Source organism: Centruroides sculpturatus, unplaced genomic scaffold (assembly GCF_000671375.1).
Source record: "Centruroides sculpturatus isolate CEXI.00-Female unplaced genomic scaffold, Cexi_2.0 scaffold972, whole genome shotgun sequence".
In the NCBI taxonomy this organism is placed as follows: domain Eukaryota; kingdom Metazoa; phylum Arthropoda; class Arachnida; order Scorpiones; family Buthidae; genus Centruroides; species Centruroides sculpturatus.
The window spans coordinates 300,608-323,500 of NW_019385184.1; the positions used below are offsets into that span (position 1 = coordinate 300,608).

General features: G+C 30.3%; 2 protein-coding genes across 6 annotated transcripts in view; one reads left to right on the forward strand and one right to left on the reverse strand.

The window, feature by feature from the left end:
- Window positions 1-2,025: 2,025 nt before the first annotated feature.
- LOC111635885 (disintegrin and metalloproteinase domain-containing protein 10-like) lies at window positions 2,026-10,074 on the reverse strand. Its single transcript, XM_023381007.1, has 5 exons — window positions 9,395-10,074; window positions 7,126-7,475; window positions 5,346-5,645; window positions 2,730-3,294; window positions 2,026-2,278 (listed from the first exon to the last, which is right to left on the reverse strand). The coding sequence occupies exons 1-5, from the start codon at window positions 10,021-10,023 to the stop codon at window positions 2,098-2,100; spliced, it is 2,025 nt and encodes a 674-aa protein (XP_023236775.1). The 5' UTR covers window positions 10,024-10,074; the 3' UTR covers window positions 2,026-2,097.
- A 1,095-nt stretch (window positions 10,075-11,169) lies between these two features.
- LOC111635881 (solute carrier family 25 member 44-like) overlaps window positions 11,170-22,893 on the forward strand; it is a 14,878-nt gene continuing 3,154 nt past the window's right edge. Inside the window, exons 1-3 of one of the 5 annotated variants that reach the window (XM_023380999.1) lie at window positions 11,170-11,473; window positions 13,506-14,286; window positions 18,612-18,739. In XM_023380999.1, coding sequence (XP_023236767.1) covers window positions 13,617-14,286; window positions 18,612-18,739 — 798 coding nt within the window. In that variant the 5' untranslated portion in view covers window positions 11,170-11,473; window positions 13,506-13,616. The remainder of the gene's footprint in view (window positions 11,474-13,505; window positions 14,287-18,611; window positions 18,740-22,893) is intronic. The other 4 variants (XM_023381002.1, XM_023381001.1, XM_023381000.1 and 1 more) reach the window with 4 other exon arrangements.

Consider the following 22,893-nt stretch of genomic DNA (forward strand, 5'->3'; position numbering starts at 1 on the left):
AGGCCGAATACCGAATAGTAACCGAATATTCATTGCATTATTAGAGTTTACTAGTTAATGAGAACAGCCGTTGCCAACATCAAACGCGGTTTCAGTTACCTGCGCGCTTCGCGCAGACAATCGCATGGTGTGACCACGGCTTTAGACTAAGAGGGAAGGTGATCAGGTTCAGTAATTACAAGTCCCGAATTAGACAGGACAGTCCTGCTTTTTAATATGCTGTCCAGATTTTAAAACTGTCTGCAAAATTCTTGATTTTGTACTATTTTATAATTATATAAAGAAATAGACAGTATCGAGTGTATGAGTTGTAAGTGAAAGATGAATCGCATACAAGTTATAGAGTAAAAATTTAATACTCAATTGTGTCGTTTAGTTATAAAAAGAAGTTGATAGCTTTCGCTAATTGTCTGAATTAAAAAAAGGCGCTTAAAACGAGCAAAGCATGATTAATTGTTCATTGTAGCAATCGTTACTTGTAAACAATATGGGTAAGTAACTTAAATTGCTCATTGGTTTTTTATAATATAAACTTGAAAACTCATATGAAATTAGCTCGAATTTCTAGCACAATTTTGACTTAGAACAATTTTGAGCTTGGCGCAACACGCTACATACATACATACAAGAAAGATTTCGGCCGCACACGAAATGTTTAGCCGGCAGAAAAGAGGATAAGGGAAAGGGAAGGGAAAGATGGAGGGAGAGGAGATAGACAGTAGAGAAAGGTAGGATGCTTCTGAACGGCATACGTATGGCTAGAGTATCAGGCTATGTTTGATGTTGGCGTTTTTAGGCTGCATGGCCTTAGTCCCCGAAGGATCTAAAAGAAAACCTGAGTGTAGCGAACACCATTGATTGAGTGCCGCCACGAATAGCTAAGTGTTGATGTTAGTAGGAACACTTATATCTACTTAATACTAATAAAACTAAACGCGAACGCGAATCTTAATATTACTTAATAGCTAGACATACAGCACGAAAAACAAACTAACACAACGACAAACTAGACGAGATGAACGGGCGGACAAAAGACAAACAAGCAAGACACCAATATTTTTTTTTTGTTTTTTTTTAACATTAACTTGCTAACTAAATAAACTAACCCACCATAACCTAAAACGAATCTAACCAGACGACTAAAGCTAACAAACCCTAATCTAGTTTAACCTATCCGGAAACCTACTCGGAAAAAGTCCCTAATCTAACTTACAACTAGGACTAACTTAAACTAAAGCTTAGTTCACACTGAGCGAATAGCGAAAGCAAATGCAAAAAGTGATTTTTATTCGCTTAGCGAAATTAACCCTACAATCAAAAGCGAAAAGCGATTGCGAATTTTAAGCAGCCAATCATTTGCAAGCAAGCGAAAACGTCTCTAAAACAAAATGGCCGCTTCGGATATTATGTTGTTAACCACATTTGTTTATTTATTGAGAAAAAAAAATAAGTCAAAAAGAAAACGATGCTGGGTGAGAGAAATATTAAAAATCCATAATTACAACATGTACTCTATTGCGTGAGAAAGTTTCTGTAGCCATCTTCAAAACAACAAGAACCACGTGACAATTAGCGGGAATACGATTAGTGAGAAATTTTTTCGCTAGCGGAAAACCTCGACAGTTCCGAACTTCGGAACGATTCGCGAAATGGTAAAATTCGCCGGAAACGACGTCATATCTGATGTATTATTCCCTCTGTTTTTCGTTTTCGCCAGTGAATCACACTCAGTGTGAACTAAGCTTAACCGAATTTAGACTGAAAACACGCTCATACAAGTGATTTTGATTATTATATTCTATAAATATCAATACAGATTCTGTATTGATAAAAACAAAGATAAATGAAAATAAACATACACGATGTTATTAAATCGTATTTTAGCAAAACAAAAAAAAAAACCATAAACCGATCTAGCAACGAAAACACCCGATGTAAATTTTCTATGCTCCAAGACATTCCAAGAACCTGCGAGGAGTACTTATAATGTACTGTAGTGTACTGTAATATATTCTAACGTAGAAAAATTTTGAACAGAGATATTTATTATATAATTAATCGTTTTTACAAATTTTTGTGATTGCTTTAAATATGTGATTATGTCTGACGTTCAGACACATGGCAGAAGTTCCAGACAGTTGCAAGATTTTCTTTATAATATACATACAGAAAAGTAGCAAAGAATAAAGTAAAAGAAACGCCTGCCAAAATTGGCCAATTAGTAGACCACCAAGTCCTGCGTAATTTCTTCTTAACCGCTAAGCTACAAATTCCGTCCCTAATTAGAAAGTAAGTAGAATAAACAATTACGTCATAAATGAATTTGCGAAATTGATAAAATGAAATCAGGCATGAGCAACCTGCAACCATGGGGCTACTTGCAGCCCTTCATAACTTTTTCTATGGCTTGCATAATCCTAAACAAATTTACGTCGTAATGTACAGTACAAGTCCATATGTCCAGTAAGCAGACATAAGGCTGTAGGCGATAAATTTCACGATTAGGTACTGATATTTCTTAAACATTTAGTATGCAATTTTAAATATAATTTTACATACATTACAATTTTAGATATACCAATAACTACATTTTATAAAGAATTTACATAAATCTAGATGTTTTTAGTTTTTCAGCCCGATCTCATATTAAAACAGTCATATAGTATTTATTAGAGAAAGGTTGATCATGCCTGACCTAAATTCAGCTATTAACAAATTTATTGTCTTACTTTAGACATTTCCCTGTATTGTTGCCACATTTGGTTCCAGGAATTTTTGTGAATAATTCAGTGGGTAGAGATAAGTTAAATTCTGAAGAAGGTAGGCATCTTTCGCTGTCATCCAAACAACACACGTGACATTCGTTGAGGCTAGAACATTCGCAAGACTCCAAGTCATTGTCTTCGCAAATGTCATCGATACAGAATCCTAAACGACAATGAGAAAATTCTAGACACGGAGTGCCATCTGGTAAAAGAACTTCAGGACAAAATGGAGAAATTCCATCACAGATTCCGTTTTTCTCTCTGCAAATAAGATTTACGGAACATTCTCGACCTTCTGCCTTTGAAACGATTCGACAATTTTTGTCGCAGCAAGGTCCCTCTTTAGGGCTGCAAAACATGGGCGATTGTACTCTGAGGGTGCATTCGTTAACAGTACCGGGAGGGTTGCAGCAAGGATCCAATTTTTTGCAAGACTCTATTGGACCGCAATCGCATTCTTCTCCTGCTTCCGTAACTGCATTGCCACACTTCGACTGCGATTTCATCTTTAGGCACGACGAAAACTGTTCTAAATTCAAAAACGATTATTCTGTTTTAATTTCCAAAACTTACATAAGTTCAAAATGCGCTTAGAAAAAACATTTTCCAACTTCTAATTTAAGCTTCTTTATGCTTATATCAAGAATAAATGTTAGAGATCCTCGTCTTTCTAAATTTTACTTCTTATAGTTCTTCACAATTAAAGTAAGACATTCAGTTAAATAAATAAATATCTGATATAAACGGAAAAAACATACAAAAATAAAAGAAAAATTCAAAACGTTATAGACTTTGGCAGATTTCACGTAAGAGCAATTAATAGGCAAATACATTGATAACATTGACAAAGCTACAGATTAAAAGTCCAATGGAGTTAATGAGCTTAAAGTGTAAAGAATTAATGAGGAATCGGAATTCGATCAATTTCGTATGAAATAATAATAAAATCCGTTTAATGCTTAACTCTATTTGGAATTTCTGAAGGTCTATCTCGAGGGCAGAAAATTTCATTATGTTATTCTCATTATGGACGTGTTTCTTTCTATGGGACTATAGACATTCGTACCTTATCCAGTGCCATTAACATCAGCTGAAAGTTTTTCTATCGCGTAGTTCCTAATTTAATCAGACTGAAGTGACGTTTGACCAATGAAAACATTATTTTTGCGCGGCAGAAACCGTAGCAAGTAGAGAGATTCTCAAAGCACTAACAATATATAGTTCAGAGATAATCTTCACTATTTTTTACTGTACGAAACTTATCATCAAAGCCTAGGCAGTTTTGAATTCTAAAGTTCATGTGACGGTCCAAAACCCTTTTGTTTTAGAACAGTATCACCTTTCTAATAAACCTCGTAATTAGGTAAAAAGGGAGAAGGGGGGCCTTCTGCGGTCGATGACCGAGACGATCTCCTCGAAAAAATCGTTAGTATATCAATAAAAGAAATCTCCTCCATTTGTTTAACGGTAATTCTATAGACGTTAATATCAACAAGACGGGAATAAGAGATGTTTTTTTACCCCCTCTTTGGTTGCACGTGACACGTGGTTACAGCAATAAATGGCCTCGTTCGTAGTCAAACGCGACGTTTAATATAAACAATATCTAGATTGTTGATCAGTTTAAAGAAATTATTGTCAGAAGAATGTTAATTTATGGATGAGAGCCGTCAAACCTATAGAAATTTATATTATAAAATCATATCTTCTAGACACTGATATCAATAAATTAAATAAACTTCTCTGTGCCAGTGGTCCGTACTAGCTAGATCCAGACATCAACACACGAACAGGTGTGCGTATAAATCAGTAATGATGTCATAGTTCTCACCCACTCAAAAAATAGTATAAAGAGGGCTTGGACAGAGTCCACAAGGCGGACACCTCCAGGGCTGACTTTAACTACAACTTTATAGTTGTTTATTAAATGTGTTATTCTTGTTCAACCTGTGTATTTATTTGGGAACCTGTCAACTTACCCATTAACCTCCCCACTCATTTCATTTTGCCCTAACTATAAAGCCATCCTCTGGCAGAGCCACCGGTAAGTGGGGACAACTAACCCCCTCGGTTCTCATATTCATATTAAATTAGTTTTTCTCTACAGGAGTTATTTATAATAATAAATACTATATCGCTTAAATTGGATACAGTATCTTTCGTTTTGCATACATCATTACAAGTTAGTAAACGTTATTAAAATGTTTGAAATTTGAGTTTACAGCTTCATTTACACACTACGCATACAATATTGCTGTTTACTTATCTTACTTTAAGTGTGATTTACTGTAAGTGGTAAGAATAAAACGAAAGAAAAGTGACTGGAGTAAACGATACTAACATTTCATGAACGTAATTAAATTAAGTTATTAATTAAACGTTTAATACTTAAACTTTAGAAAATTTAAAAGCGAAATTTTATTTGTGAAATTAACGATTTTAAAAATTTATACAAAATTAAATGCAAACCTAAATTAAATTTAATACTCGAACTTAAGAGTATATTATTTTCTATTGATGATACAGTGTGATATATCATATTCATGATTATTAGCAGTAGAAATAAACATTAGAAAATACCTTGTTTCTTTTTAATAGCAAGTTGAATAGCAGATTTGCTGCAAGGAGAAAATTTCCAGTTAACTTTCGCAGCATTTCCCATCAGCGGATGCATTAAGTAATTTTCTAATTCGGACTCATTGCCGGGAAGGCATCGCCAATCACTTTGGTTGTCATGATCCGATCCGAAAGCGTGTCCTATTCCGTGAATTAACATTGTACTAAACATAGCTCTGGAAATCACATCCTTCATTTTATTAGTGACAAACACTATGTTTTTGCTATACTTCCCTGTATTATTAGAGTTTTCGCAAAATCCTCCTACACAAAAAACACGTTAATTAGCTTTAAGTTTGTGATTAGAAACGGCACTTATAAATTAACTAAATTAACAAAACTTTGATAACAAAGAGATTTTTGTTCTTCTAGGATGAATTTATAATTTCAAATTAGAAAAAAATAGAATATATTTTCCAAATACATTGTTTCGAAAAACTTCTCCAGAATCCCTCCGAATAAATAAAGCAGTAGAAGGGATCGAAACTAAAATTTTTCATGACAGTTTCCAGGGAAGGCCCAAGCTATCGGCGCACTAGGCAGTCGCCTAGGACAAGAATTTTGGGGCGCCATAATTAGTGTCTGATGCTGGCTATGATGCCAAAAACTCCTGGGCCGGCCCTGTCAGTTTCTGCTCATCAGTGGACGAATAGATAAAATCATTGAACACTGGTCGTGGATCCGCGCGCTACCAACACGCTAACTATATGAATTTTTTCAGGATTTTTTTCGTCTATCTAAAACCTAAATAAGGGCAAGTTTTCCGGTAATCCTCCCTGGAAGATTCCCAGAAAACTGGCCCTTATTTAGGTTCTCCCCTGGCAAATCTTCTATGTTTGCGTTGCCTTATATTGCCGTTACTATCAATTCTATGATCAGCTTCAAATAAATTAATTTCGATTTACATTTATATTTACTTATTAAACATTTTTATTTAACTTGTTTTGTATGGCAAATCTTACAACTCAAATTTCATCTGATTTTAGGTGGATGACGTAGATTTCATCCAATTCTGAAACTGATGATGTGCCTAAATCTGATGACAATGCATTTCACGGATGGTCATCCCAGGATCCTTCCCTTTATGGGAAAGATCGCGGGGAAAACTGATAAACATAATCAAAGAATAAAATCGTGTGTGTGAGTGCGCAAATCACACTATAGTGTTGTATATGGTAGGATGGAGGCCACCTCTATCTCACACTCTAGAAAAATATGACGAATAAAGGCAGTTTTGTTTTTATTATTAAAAGTACTAGATTAAAATTAATTTTATTTGATTTTTACTTTTTTTGATATAATTATCGTTACAGAGAGTAATGATAAAATATTACTCAAGTGTATTATGATAAACTATTTCAGTGAATAAATTTGTTAATCAAAATATTTCCAATTTTATGAAAACAACAGGATAATTCAACACTAAAATATTGCCTAACAAGAAGTAATCAAATTATTTTTCCAATATCAATTTCTTACCGTGTTAGATCAGCGTTCAAATAAATCCACGTATTTTTTAAAAAAGAAAATCAGAATAATCAATTTTTAGATCAGATACAATTGTGTTTTATTATTATTATTATCATTATTTTATTTTTTCAAGTGGGGATTTCAACGTGAGCTAACACTGAGAAAGAAAGGAGAAACTCTAAAAAATACGTACCTTTTCTTGAAAATTACAAAATATAATTACAACAAATTGAAAAATATTTTTAAAATGAGAGAGAGAGAGAAAGTATCTTACCATAGAAAGATGGTGCACATAACTGTTTAAAGTCTTTGTGAGAGAAGATTATTACCAAGCACCAATTCTGTTTGACTTTTCTGGAGAATTCATTCAAATACTCGGCCGGATCCAAACCAGAGTTGAAAGGAAAATTTAACTCGTTTTTATTTTCCAAAATGGTTATTTTTTCTACACGAAATCCGATTTTTTCGGCAATTGAATCATCGTCGAAATTCGTTTTTCCAAAGATTTCGTCGGCAACTTTTACGTGATAAAGCATTTCGGCTACAATGTTTGCTCTATCTCCTTTCAGGAATTTCACAAAAGAATCGTCTGCTATCAGTTCTATTTCGCAATTTAATTTTTTCCTACATAAAGCATTTCAAATAGGATACTTAAATTAATTAGTATTTTCTATGAAATTCTCTTTATATAAAAATTTTTCAATACATGATCAAAATATCAGACGTCCACAATGGGAGACATCTATAGTATTTAATGGCATAATTTAAGTTCTAAATTCCCAAAAAACTAAGTATGCACTTCTGTTAAGTTATTTTAATTCATCTTCTAATCAATATAATAGACAATTTGTATGCAAATTTTGACTTAATTGAATTATTTTTAGAGAAAGTTTCGATAATATTTTTATATAAATGAAATATCGAATTATACTACAGTTGTGGAGATATCATTTTATTACATAAATATAGAAGTTAATAATAAAAATATATTTAAATAATTTCAAAATATCGTAGAAATTCTACCAGAAACAAACTTAAATGCGCATTTTTACTAAATTAATACAAAAATATATACAGTAGAACCCCTCTAGTCCGCCCTCGGCTAATCCGTCACTTCGGTTAAGGGCTGTTTCACACTATGACCGACTGGACCGACTGGCCCAACTCCAAGTCGTGTTGTCATGGCAACAGTAGTCTACCGACCGACTAGTCGTTCCAGTCGGACAGATTTGAAAAGTTAAATATTTGTAGTCTGGTCGGACCAGTCGGTCGAGTCGGTCATAGTGTGAAAGAGCCCTAACCCGACCGTGGTCGGAGTCGAGAAACTTGTCCCGACTCGTCGGTGACTCACCGTCCGTGGCGTTTTTCTGTGTTCGTTACAGTATATGTTTTACATTGTGTGTACATGTATAGTTTTGTGTGTGTTTTCAACATGTCAGGAGTGAAACGTAAACACGTTACTCTTTCATTAAATCAAAAATTAGCAGTGCTACAAAGACTGGACAAAGGGGAAGATTGTTTATTTTACTTTTTTCTGATAATCCGACCTTTTTTGCGTTCCGACCATACCCCCAGTCCCAAAGGTGACGGATTAGAGGGGTTCTACTGTACGTCAATATATCAAATTATGTTCATACCATACCTTTTCTGTGTTTAATATTATATTTTTTTAAAGACTAATTAATGACTTAAGCTGTTAGTTTTGTAATGATATTTAATCAGCAAGTTGATACTAATATATATAACTCGCCGGGTGATCGAGGTGATGAAGAAGGTAATGCTCCAGAGAATCAGGGATAAATTTCGGGCAAGCAACCCTAGGAATTTTTTATGGGCATTGCCCATTGTTTGCTTAGCTTGAACTCATGGTGAATGTGGAAGAAAGATCCTCTTGTTTTTCATAGGACGGGAAGAGTCAAAAATTAATATTTTTGTATATTATACATAACACATTCAAAGAAGCGCTACCATGTTTAATCCCATTTAATGTTTATATTTATAGCTCCTGTTTAGTATGCCTATTTGTTTACCTATTTTATCTTATCTCATGCTACAATGAGAAATTTTTCAATGTCGAGTTACTTAACCTATAGTACAAACGGATAGAATGGTATCAAGCATGAACGGCTGCAAAAAATTTTCCGTGGACAAAGCTTGAAGACAAATAATTACAATAAATTTTCACTTAAATTTTGGAGATTTTTTAAAGACAGACAAAAAATTTTAAATAGATAAAGCATCCTATGTAACTAAGGTCACATTTCTCAATCACTTTTACGATTATAATTTATTGAACTTTTTACTCTATCTAAGAGAGAGGAAACTTCCCCATTTCCAGATGTTCATGGTATCAAGGAAATTAAATATGGCGGTTGGGCTACGTTCCACTAGTACGTCATTTCTTTCGTTCCATTGCTTATAGATTTCAATATACAATTAATATCTTTGCGTTTTATCATATAATTTTCCAGTTTCACCTAACTAAAGTTAAAGTTAATTGTTATTAGGCTATATTATTTTAAATATAAAGTGTAATCACTTACTTTTTGGGTCTTGAATTTTTCCTTGCGACATTAAAACTCCTATTGAAACGAAACGAATTCAGAATTCCATCAGAAGTACCGAAATCTTCACTTATTTCATTTCCATTTTCTTCATTATTTTCTAAATGAAGTGCTGCTGATAACAGATTCTTCTCCTTGTATATGACAATCTTCTCCTTATATCTATCGTCTTTCAGATGGGTGGAAGCCATTTCTAGATAATAAACGTCTTCCTTTAAAACTATTCTTCCAACAAATTGATTTTTATGGAAAAATCCGTTAACCATAGAAAGTTCATCTTTAACGATTCCTCGATATAAAGCAGATCCGGATAAATGTTTCAAATTCACTATGTGAGTTTTCTTACCACGAAGGTAAATTCTAGCGCTAGGAGATATTATCGAGTTATCTTCTTCTAATAAAATCTGGAAATTCCTTCCTTGGCTATCGAATTCTACAAATGCTAAATTTCTCCATCGAAGATCTTCCGTTTCATTTTTCTCTTTGTTTATTTTTATATCTATAAAGTCATAATTCGGCGTAAAATCTATTTTGGGATGCTCGAAAATAGTTTGTGCCGTTTTAGAAAATTGAAAAATGATCACCAATCCTAGCATTAAAGACTTCATTTTTAAAAATTCGAACTTTCATAAATTTTCGAATATTTCGTATTACGAAAATAGAACGGAATTTTTAAATTTAATTTTTTTTAATTTTAATTTTAAATTAAATTAATTTTAAAATTATTTTTAAATTTATATTTGAGTATATTAGATAAATTATATTAATGTGTAAGCATTTACAAATCTGGGTTTGAATGTTTCCTACTGATGTCTCCTCTCAGTTTATTCTCGTTAATCAGAAAATAAATGGAGTCTAGATAATTTACAAATTACTTTATTTTACAATAATTTAAAATAACGATTCTGCCGTATCCTTACCGAAGTTATAGAAATTTTTACTAAAATAATACTCTCAAAGTGATTATATAGTGACAAGCAATAAAAGATAGTCTAAAAAGTTGAAATTAATTCTCCACAAGATAAAACAGTTAGCAATAATGCTATCAGAAAAACTTTTAACAACAAATTTAATTTCAAAGATTTATTTAAACTTTTTTATGTAGCTATAAATTTTAAATGTTTAAATAGTTTTTACTTTTCGTATTTTTAACTTTTCCGTACTATGAGCACTAAGATCGCTTTGTTTTCCGTATTCGTTGTGAGTGTGGCAGCCCACAATAGGGATTAAATACTGTATGTTGAGCCCGACATAGAAGTATTTGGGACTGATTAGCTATGAAACATTTTTGGGGAGTTCCTTGCCTGAATGTAATTATGGGTTTCCCAGAACGATTGGATGACCGCTTATCGCTTCGGTCAACCGGCCCAGCTTTATTTTTCGATTGATAGTATTGCGTGTCGGCGGCTATTAGTGAATTTTTACTTTTGTTATGGAATTGATACAATTTATTACAATTGCAGTGTAACTAGGTTTCCCAGAATGTACTGTACAATATTGAACATATGATGTTATAACTGTTAACTTATAACTGTTAACTTATAACTTATAACTGTTAACTTATAACTGTTATAAGTTCAAAACTGTAACAAAAATGTAGTTTACGATTTTTTTTTAATATATTTATTTCAAAAATAATATAATTATATTTTAAAGTCAAAAACATGTACAACAGTGAGTAAACTACGGTTTTAAATAATTTTTATTAAATACAAATATTTATTTTACCTCCCAATTATTTCATCTTTTTCCAGATGGCGCTGTACGCAAAAATGGCGACGAGTAGTGGATGTAATTCGTGATGTAATTGCAAGTTTGCCGGTAACTTTTTGTGAGTCACTTACGTAGTATACGTGTAAAGTGTTGAATGAAAAACCATCTTATATTATATATTCATCGTTAGTATTATGATTTATTGACGATAGATATTGGTAGTAATTTTATTTAATTATCAAAACGAGTTTTATTTAATATATTAAAATTGTTATCTCAAATTTTATATTTATCAATTTCTCTCTTATTCTTCAGTTAAACTTAAAGATATAATTACCCTTAAAGGTATGACGATCAGTTTATTACCTCTTTTACATGGCTAAATATAGATTAAATTGCTTATATCTGTTATAAGCAATATCATTTTATGTTACTGATTGACAGGATGAAAGTGTCTACGTTCAGATCAGCATTTGATCTGAACATGGACACTTTCAAGCTGTCAATATTACATCTAAAGATACAAAGTCAAGAGAACAATGGATCCATGTGTAATGCTTTGAAAGATATGGCTCTCATTTGTTACAGCAGTCTTACTGTGTTTTTGACTGGGTAAATAATAATTGGCCGAATTCTGCCTGTTCTCTTCATTTTATATAATTCACGTGATAGTTTGATAGTTTTTGTTCTATTTATAATTCAATTGTTCAAGAACTACTACTAGACCTAGGCCTTATATATACCATTTCTATTTCATATATCTCTATATATACCAAGGGTGGGCAAACAAGAATTCAGTGGGAGCCGAAATATAGGTTTTGCAAAATGCATGGGAGCTGCAGTTCTGTATTTTTTTATTCTGTATTGCGATTTTATTATATAATATAAAAACAAATATAGAATTTTTTAATAAATGCATTTTCACAAAAGTGTGGAAATAAAATTGTAAAAATAATAATAATAAAAAGCAGAAATTAACATTTTCAGCAAGAGCCACATGTAACTCAAAAAGAGCGGCATTTGCCCATATCTGATATATACAATACCAGATTTCTTGTGTACTGATTAATTGTTAATACATATAGGCCCTGTACACACTAGGCGTTTTTCAACGAGCGATTAGCGGAGCGTGTGCACTGGCTCGGTTTGGAAATGGATGTGGAAGTGATTGCTTGTGTGTGGCTCCTCTATCGTCGCTATAAAAGACGACGGCGGAGGCAAAGAGAATTTTGGGTGCACCCAATATTACGAGATAGACTGACGCATGAAATGTTTGCGACGTTGTATCCAAAACTAAGACAAAATAAATTCAAGTTTTTTAATTCTTTTAAAATATCTATAAAATCCTTTGACGATGGTTGGTCTCTTTTAGATTTCATCAATAAATAGATCAGTATCGAAATGATCGTTCTCCATTTCAGCACATATATCTCAAAGCGCTCGGCTGACGCCCGCAAAACGCGCGATCGCATGTACGGTAACATGGCAGCACATATATCTCAAAGCGCCCGTAAAGCGCTCGCAAAACGCGCGTTTAACGCGCGCTTGGCTTTTGAGTGTGTACGGCTACATAGAACTCTTGGTTCTTTTAAACGCGCGTTGAAAAACGCCTAGTGTGTACAGGGTCATAGAGCTGCATAAAAATATCTAGTGATGTTTGATTACTCTGTTTATTTATTATTTATTCTAATATCTTTTATTTAGTTATTTTAATTTTAAAATCACATTTTCAACGCAATAAAAATGAGTAATTTATTGTATCTGACAATAATAATATTACTAATAACAATTATTGCTTTAATTCATTTCTTAAAAAGTATCTTTTAATTTATAAAATTTGTACATTAAGTATTATGTTAATAATGCTTATTAAAGTTGTGTTAAATTATTTTTCACTTTCCTATTCCAGTTGTAAAATAAATGTTAATACTAACTAGGGTATATCTTAACTAGTATTGATACTTAATTATTTTTTTAATACAAGAATTCATTTTAAAATTTACGTATTAATGTTTTTTCTTCTTTGTAAGACAAGAATATTCAAAGCAAAATGAAAAAGTAAAAATTTAGGTCATCAGATTTGATCTATGATTAAAATAATCCTATTATACATGATTACATATTAAACTATGTCATCTAACATTTATTATAATTATATATATTTATAATAAAGTATAAATATTTGTATAGATAACAAGTTTAGAATAACTTAATATATTTATTAATATTCATGAATAATTCCTATTCATTAAAAGAAGTAAACATCAACTTAATTTCAGAAATCTCAAAATTTGTTAAACTAGACTTACAGTATATACTTTTTATATCAGAATCTGTTTTATATTCTGTTTATTTAAAATATTATTTTATTTTCCAGTTAAACGAAAATGATGTTGAAATGTTGAATAATATATGTGAAAAATTATTGAATGACAAAAGAAACATTCAGCCAGTATTTCAATATCTTGTTTGTATTTAACTTTATGTAATGGCATTTGGAGTTTATTTGAAAAAAAATATGGAACCACAGCGTATTATTACAATTGAGTGGGAAATGATGGACAAGAGCAGGTTTTTTAGTCTCAGTATGTTAAATTCTTTTACATTAAGAGGTGTTCTGTATCCCTTCACAGTGATCAAAACGCGCTTACAAATTCAGAAAAGAAATGCTATATATACTGGTACTTTAGATGCATTTTTAAAAATTCTTCGTTACGAAGGATTATCTGGTTTATATAAAGGATTTTGGATAAATACAATTCAGATCATATCTGGATTTGGTTATATCACAACTTACGAGAAAGTTCGTCATCTACTTTCTAAATATGCTGGCATCAATGATGGAAGAATTAAAGGTTTTATTGGAGGAGGATGTGGTTCTTTAGTTGGACAAACAATAATTACTCCATTTGATGTTATATCCCAACACATGATGGTATTAGGTCAAACTACAAGTCAAGGAAAGTTTGAATGTCAACATTCAAATCCATTGAACATTAAGTATGAAAATGGAAATAGAAAAAAATTAGCTTTAACAATAACAAAGGAATTATATAGGCTAGAAGGTGTAAAAGGTTTCTACCGAGGTTACTTTGCTTCATTGTGTGCATACGTTCCAAGTAGTGGATTATGGTGGATGTTCTACCCACTTTATTCAGGTATGTAAATTGTTAATTTATTACAGTACTTTCATATATATATATATACAGGGTGTCTCAAAAATGCACAGCATAAATACAAGAATGAGTTCCTCTTACGTAAGGTGATGTGAACAGTTTTGTGACATAAAGCTTTTCTCTATATGATACTCATGCTACTTACAACAGGTCGAGTTTGCCCAGCATTGTCATTAAGAGAGTTGCTGTCAAACAAATTCCATTTATGTTATTACTAAACATAAAAATAAATGTAATAAATGGAGATTATTATTAAAAAACCCACATTTTAATATATTGATATTTTTCATTTATTTTTATTGCTTGATCAATTTTTAAGTTAGCATTTAATATAGATTTTAATAGAACAAAAAGCAATTTTTCAAATATCTAGTTATAAAAAATCAAGATTTTTTAGAACTATAAAATTATTAAAAAAATTAAGAATATTTTTCAAGTTTAGATTAACTTGAAAAATATTATGTAGATGCTAACTAAATACAGCTGTTTATAAAAAAAAATACTAAGACACTTCCAAATTAAAAAAAATAAGAATCATTCATTTTGTTAACTATTAAAATATCTGTGAATAATAACATAACATGTATTTCTTATTCAGTAATTTTTTAATGGATCTTTAAATATTAACAAACTTTTAAAATAATTCATTTTGTAAAATTATTAATGGTTATGTCACATTAACAAATATTTAGAGAACATTTAAAAATTGATTTTTGAATGTTTTACAGAAAATATAGTAACTTAAACAATTATATTTTATGTAATACTTTTTCTAATTTTTTTAATTTAAAAAATAATTTAAACTTTTTTTGTTTTATTGTGAACTTTTAAAACTGCTTTTCATAATTTTGAAGAGGCATAGCCACAAATAAAAGATCATTCCTGGAATGGAATGCTGTTTGTTCCTAATGATTAGACATGACAAAATAAGAGGGCATTTTAGTTTCATTTATGTTTTTCCCTCATTCTTGTAGTAAATTATTGAGTGATTGTATTCTGAAATACATCCTTAACCTAAAGAATAGTGATTTCATTTTGTTCTTACATTCAACTGTCAAATTTGAATTAAACATTGTTTTTTTCATTATTAAATAAAGATTATTTTATAAAAATTATATGAATATCTTTTACAAGATATAAAAAAACCTCATGAAAGTGCAAAAATGTAAGAACAAAATGAAATAAAGTTTGATAATGTAGAATTATAGATACAAACTTAAAGCATTCACATATCTTAAACATGATTTCAAAGTGTTACTTAAGTAAGAGAAGTGTTAAAATTGAATAACATAATACATTATTATATTCGTGAAAACTTACAAGTAAACTACCTTATATTATAAGAAACGTTTGTTTACTCTTTGTGTGATGTCACCCTTCACTTTGTACATGCTCAATATCATAGTTTCGAGAATTGTACCAAGGACAGACCTTCAAAGCTCTGAAACCAAGCGTTTCCAGACCTGGGTTGTTATAAACTACTTTTGTTGTCTACATATGGGGAACTCATTTCTAAGGTTATGCTGTATATTTTTGAGACATCCTTTATATGTATAATATGTTTTACTATTAACAACTTTAAAAGTAAACAGTAACAGGTCTTTTCTAATCACTTGGGAAATGTTCTATCACAAATTAGAACAGTAAATTTTCAGATGATTCCCTTTTCCTTTCAGAAAAAATGTAATTTAAACTATTTTGTGGATAAATAATAAAATTTCAATTATTATGATTTGTTTTAGATGTTAGAGATTTTATTTTTAATTTCTATATCAAGTAAACTATTTTTCTGATTGATGGAAATATCTGCAATTAAAGGATTTGTGTAAATTTATAAATTTTCATTGACTAGCTATTCAATCATCAATTTCACATGACTGAGATAGCTATTGCTGCTTAACTGAAGGTAGATAATTGAATTGTTAATAATTAACAGTTATAGCCTGTGAAGAATTTGGCTTTATAACTTTGGCTAATATTCTATGTTAGATATAAAGAGAATTATCAATGTATAGATCTAGTCAATATTTTATGAATAATCAATAATTATTACTTATACAAAAATGGTTTGCCTGTCTATAAAATTAATAACTAAATTTTTCTTTTGGAAATATTAATGATTCTTCCAATATATGATATATATAATAATAATAATATGAAATAAAAGTGTGATGTTCAATACTACTTGAGACTAATTTTAAGTTTTCAGATTAAAATAATATGTAAATTAAAAAAGTATTAACATTTTCAACATTGTTCATATTAATTATTCAACATCTGTACGAAGAAATGAATATTTCGTACAAATTCAGTAGATTACAATATTCACAATTATAATGTTAAAAGTTCACTAGAATTTAACAATATTTATATTTAAAAAAAAGAAATTTAAATAAGTATAGATTTGATTGATGCAGAACATTTGCATTCGTTCTTGAAATCTGTTTGATCAATTTTGATAAAACTTTGTTATTTTCTATTACTATGAAGAATCCGAAAATAAAATAAAAAATGGAGGTCAGTGACTTCATTTTTGGAATGTGTCTTCTATTTGACTTATAGAATTGAGTTCGTTCTCCAAATTTGATGGGCTGATTTTGACAAAATTTTACTATTTTATATTCATTGTGATGAAAAATTCAAAAATGTAATAAAATGTAAGTATAGGAAATAAGAGTCTATCATTTCATTTTCAATATTAAGTAGGGTCAAAGTGCTCCTTGAGTATGCCTAATGAAATTTAATGGTCAAATATAAAAAAACAGCATTGTGTGCACCTAACAGAAAATAAATGCAAAAACTGAACAGAATACAAGAACAAAGCAATTGGCATTGATTGCTTTTAGTTTTGGGTTTATTTGTATACAGCAATACGAGGCATGAGCAATCTGCAAAGAGGGAATGCCTCTTGGGAGATCTTTTACAGGAAACTGGCCCATATTTAGGTGTTACTAACATGAAGAAAACCTGGAAAACTCCACATGGTCAGCCCATTGGTCAGTTGCAAACTCACAACAATTACCAGTGTTCAGTAGTTTTATTCACTTAGCCACTGGTCAGCATTGGCATCAATTGCTTTGTTCTTGGATTGTCTCTCCATGTCATAAAGTGCAAGAATTGTCTCTATGCCTGGCCATTGCAAGCATCTCCTGTGTCTGGCAGGTACAAAGATAGCCTCTTTCATGGCAACAAGTGCAAAGTCCTCTTGTCTGTTACTATCAGGTACAAGGATCACTTCTTTCTTTCTGTCCCTTCCTCATTTATATCATGATACAACAAAGTCATGCATTGTCCTAGTTATGTCAGAACTATTAAATTCAGTTTGTATTTAAGTTGTATTAACTGAATTTAAGAATTCTATTTGGATATGCTGATCATGACTTAAATATGATTTAAAGTGTAAAATTTTACTAATTCAATTTATTCCTAGAACACAAAGCTTCTTCATTTTTATGATTCTTATTTTTCTCCTTGTTGTTTTGCAATGTCTTGCTGTTGTTTTTAGTATCTTTCTACACTGTTGCCAGGATTGTTGTAACAGGTGCAGAATCTTGGAATTGTTTTTGTTTGTGGACTAATTGAAACTGTCATCGTCAATTTTACAAAGCTTTGTGATATAATTGCTGCAAATCCATCTTATAATAATTCAATGTCTAAAATTGTCTAAATCAATTTTTCAATACAATAGTTTTGATTCATCATATATTTGTTATATTCCTGTCAGTCAGTATTCTGACATAAAACTAATTAATAAAATAAACAGTCATAAAATTTACAAAGCTTTGTGTTCCTGTACTAATGATTTATGCTTTGTGATCTAGGATTAATTACATGATGATATAAGCAATGATAGAATAGAAAATCAATAACAAAATGAAGAAACTCAAACTAAATCAGTTTAGTTTTTTATCAATATTTAATTTTTAGACTTTTCTGTGAACGTAATAAAATAGATTTATATGTTATAGTGATCATATGGTGACTATTATAAAGTTGACTAATTTTATGTAGAAATAATACTTCAGTCTTAACTAATTTATAAACACAGATTAAATTGTAATTATAAAATTTTAAGATAACACATAATGTGTTTTTATCGTCAGAATCTAAACCACCTTTATAAAATTTAATATCATATTGTAGGTTATATAATACTGATATAGTGTGTGTTTGTATATATATAATTATATACTGATGATAAGTTTCTAATTTTAATAAATATAATTTTCTTATCTTTTGTAAAGACTTTATAAGACTCTAAATATGTTTATTTGAATTTTACAAATAAATAATTTCTCATTTTTCAGAAACCTTAGCATCTGTCCTTCCTCTTTGGACATCTCATATGTTAATTCACTGCATATCAGGTTCTATGAGTGGCATTACAGTGACATTTATAACAAATCCTTTAGATGTTATACGAGCACGGATTCAGGTAAATTTTACATAATTTGTTGGAAAGAATAATTACAGAATTATATTTCATTAAATAAATGTAATTTTGAATTTTAGTATGATATATTACAAATTTATTTTAATTTAAAGTTTTTGGTGATAAAAATTCAGAAATTATGAACTTTTAGCATTATATATTATTATAAAAATTTACCTTTAATTTTCAGCATTTGTTTTCTGTGAACAAGTACTTACAATACGTTTAAAGGATTATCTTTAGGTTCATCAAATAATATAAAATTTTGAAAGCATAGTGCATAATTATTATCAAACGAATTTGAATTATTTAAAATTCAAAATTGAAATAAACACATATTTTTGACAAGTTAACATAATTCCATTAATTTATTACATGTTATTTTATTTATGTTCTGCACTCTTATTAAAAAACTTTATATATTGAAAGAACTTAGATCCTCTTATTGTTCATCTGAGAAATTTGTTTACATAGTTTATTTTTGAAGGTTAGCAAATTAGACTTAGTATGAAAAACATTGATGCTATATTTTATTGATAATAATTGTTATAAACAAAATTACCATTTGATTATAGATATTTGTTTTCTAAAATGAAATAAAGATTTGTGGTTGAATTACCATACAAGTTTCAACATAAACATTGTAGAAAACATGTTATGATTGATATAATTGTTGATAATAGTCACATTACATCATTTACACCTAATGAGAAAATGTATGAGGCAATGTTTTGGCTTGAACATCTTGCTTGGACACAGTAAATACAAATGTACCTAAATAACTAATTATCATTTGTCAAAAATTAATCTGAATAGCTTTTTAATGCCAACCAGATCCCTTTTAAGTGTTAAATAAGGTTGTAGAAGAAATACCTAATATTGGGGTAAAGAAATTTTCAGAACATCATGAGCAATTCTCCAGTTAACAAAAGGAGAAAATGAAATTACAGTCTCTCTACATATGAAGCAGATCCTATTGATATATTAGTATAGATGTGGCTGTTAATGAGTAATACATCCATTATATTAAAATTGTTATTTATAATTTAATGGAACTGAATAATGTTAGTAAACATTTTTAAAATTTATTTTAATTTTTTGAGACAGTTTTATTCAAGGCTATTTAATTTTAATATAGTCAGAAGGTGAATCTAAAATTGATATAACAGATCAGACATTATATTGATTGATGAAAAATGTGTAGTAATTGATAAAATAATTTTAATATATGCCAGGGATGGACAACCCGCAGCCCGAATTAATATTTTTTGCAGCCCACATCACATAAAATATGAACAAATGTATCAGTTTCCTAGCTTAAGGAAGTATGCAGCAAAAATTCAAACATTATTTTCTACAACTTTATGTATGTGAATAATTTTTCCACAATGAATTTAGTAAAAATTAAAACAAGAAACTGACTAACAGACACATTGAAAACTAATTTAAAACTAGCAGTGACTAATATTTAATCAAATATATCTGATATACAGTAATACCTCGACTTACGCTACCCCGACTTACGCGATTTTCAAATCTCGTCCATTCGTCTTTTGTTTGAGTGCTACGCAACTCTTGATTACTCACTCCCCCTACACTATTATTCAGCTTACATGTTTGGACGTGTCGCACGGAATCGACACATAGCTACAATTTCTTTTGTGTTATTTATTTCTGTGTTTGTTATATCTACGGAGACTCGAGAGACTCTATGTGGTGATTTCTTGTAACCGTGAACAAATCAAAAGACGAGATAAGATTAACGAAAACATTTATTAGCTTACATACATCCGACTTGGATTTTAGACAAATTGCGAAATTATACCCCGACTTACGCGGTTATCTCTTGGTCCCACCTATGGTGTAAGTTCGGGTATTACTGTATTACATTTACATCAGTTCTAGAAGCTAAATTAAGTATAACTATGCTAATTTATAATTATAAATGAATAAATAATTGTGATTTACCGGCATTTTCTTTCTCTTGTATATGGCTCGCATTAGTTCAAAAGTTTTGAAATGCAGCCCTTACATAGAAAAAGATTGCCCATCCCAGATATAGGCAATTTATAAACTAGATTATGATATTCACAATAGTATAGTTAGATATGAAGATTAATTTTTGTAAATAACAGTGATAGATAGATAATATTTATAATTATTCTCTTTGGAAAAAGAGAATAATTTTATACATATTCCATTTATCCAAGAATTTTTCAATTACAATAAAAATTTTTTAAGTTTAAAAAGTGATTTTATCCTTATAGACAAAGAAACTTAAATTTTCCTGTAGTTCAATAATGCTAGTTTTCAAAAAGTAGTAGAAAAACTTCTTTCCTTTTGCTGGAATGTTATCAAAATTATTTATTGTTCTTTAAAAGTATTATAGTGGACTGAAAACTTTGAAAGCATCATCAACTGACATTGTTTGAGATATCTGAGGTTCAAATTTTATTTTTCTCTAAGCTTGTTTTGACATTTTTCTTAGCTGATGGTCAACAATTATGACCTGTCAACAAACCTGGACAACAATTACGACCTGTGACCAATAAAGATCTCTAACATTTTTATTAGAAGAATGGATTCATCACTCATTAAACTGCCACATTAATGCATATACAGTCTTCGATTCATGCACACTTCTCTCCAAACTTTCAAATATTAATTTAAATGGGAACGAACATCTTGCATTGTTCAATTTCATATCCTTGTTCCCTCCATTCATTTAGAATCATGTTTTTGTGCTTTAAGAGATTTCTTTCTCAGCACTACCCTTAATGCTCAGACTTTGCATTCCCCGATATTAGAGCTTGCGCACCTACTGTGCTATTTGTTCTTGTTTTACTTTGATGAACACACATACATACAAAAACAGAGGGTGCCGATGAGTAGCCCCATTTCAGGAGATCTTTGTGAACTTGTCTTACAACAGTTGGAAGAACAGTCTTTAGTAAACTTCAAACACACTATCCTTGGTTATACTTGTTACATGGATGATATTTTGATTATATGGAGAACTAAATTGGATATAGGGAAAGTGTTAAAAGCATTTAATAGTAACAACTACGGATTAACAAAACAGAGGGTAATCAGGTAGTTCTAAGCTATGAACTGTCCCTACATCACATTTACAAGAATGTGAGAGATTCAAAACTATGCATAACTATAAGAGAAAACCAATAGCTACTATTTATAAATATAATGCAGGCTTTAGAATTTTTTGTGAGATTGTAAAATTTGTATTATATCATTGAGCATTTCTGATAAATATCCAATAATGATTTTTGATTTAATCTGTTTAAAACATAAATTAAAAACATTCAGCAACAAGTTGCTTAACTTTCCTGGCAACATTTGATGGCACCATCTTCTATTTTCTTAAAAAAAACTTATACAGTCGACCCCCCTATAACACGGGCTCCTATAGTTCGGATTCCTATATCACAGCAAAAAAATTGTGATAGTATTCGTTCAAACACGCTAAAAAAACTCATATAATTTGGTAAAATGTCATCGCCGACTTATGTTGCGACAGGATTGGTTGAATCTAGACTAATAGCGAATATTGTACAAACCGTTGAGTTTAAATGAGCAGCAGACCTACTAAAAACCATTTATTATTTAACGTCCATAAAAATTATATTTATACTAGCTGCAAGGACCCACTTCGCTGGGTTTTTATTTGTATGTAATATATAAAAGACTGTTTTTCTAAGTAATCTAAAATCTAGCTGCAAGGACCCACTTCGTTGGGCAAAAAGTAACGATAGTGAAGATTAAGATAATTACATTATAGCCAATCTTACCCGTTTTCACAGAATGCAAGAATTAGGTCTCCCGTTTCCAGACTAATTAGAGAATTTTTACATCCAGTCAAACGAACTATTTTCAATTTGATCAATTTTCTGGAACGTCTATAATCAAACCAATTTGAATTTGAATACCAATTTGAATTTAAAACGGTTCGAACATTTTTAAAATCAAAATAGAAAATCTTTGATATCAACCACTTTAAGCCCCCATATCCCCCGCACCCTTATAGCTATTGAGACACAACCACCATAGTACCATTCATGTGCGATGTGTAGTTTTGGCTGAAAAGTGAAATATAGGGACACACATGTCTATTTTTATATATATATATATATATATATATA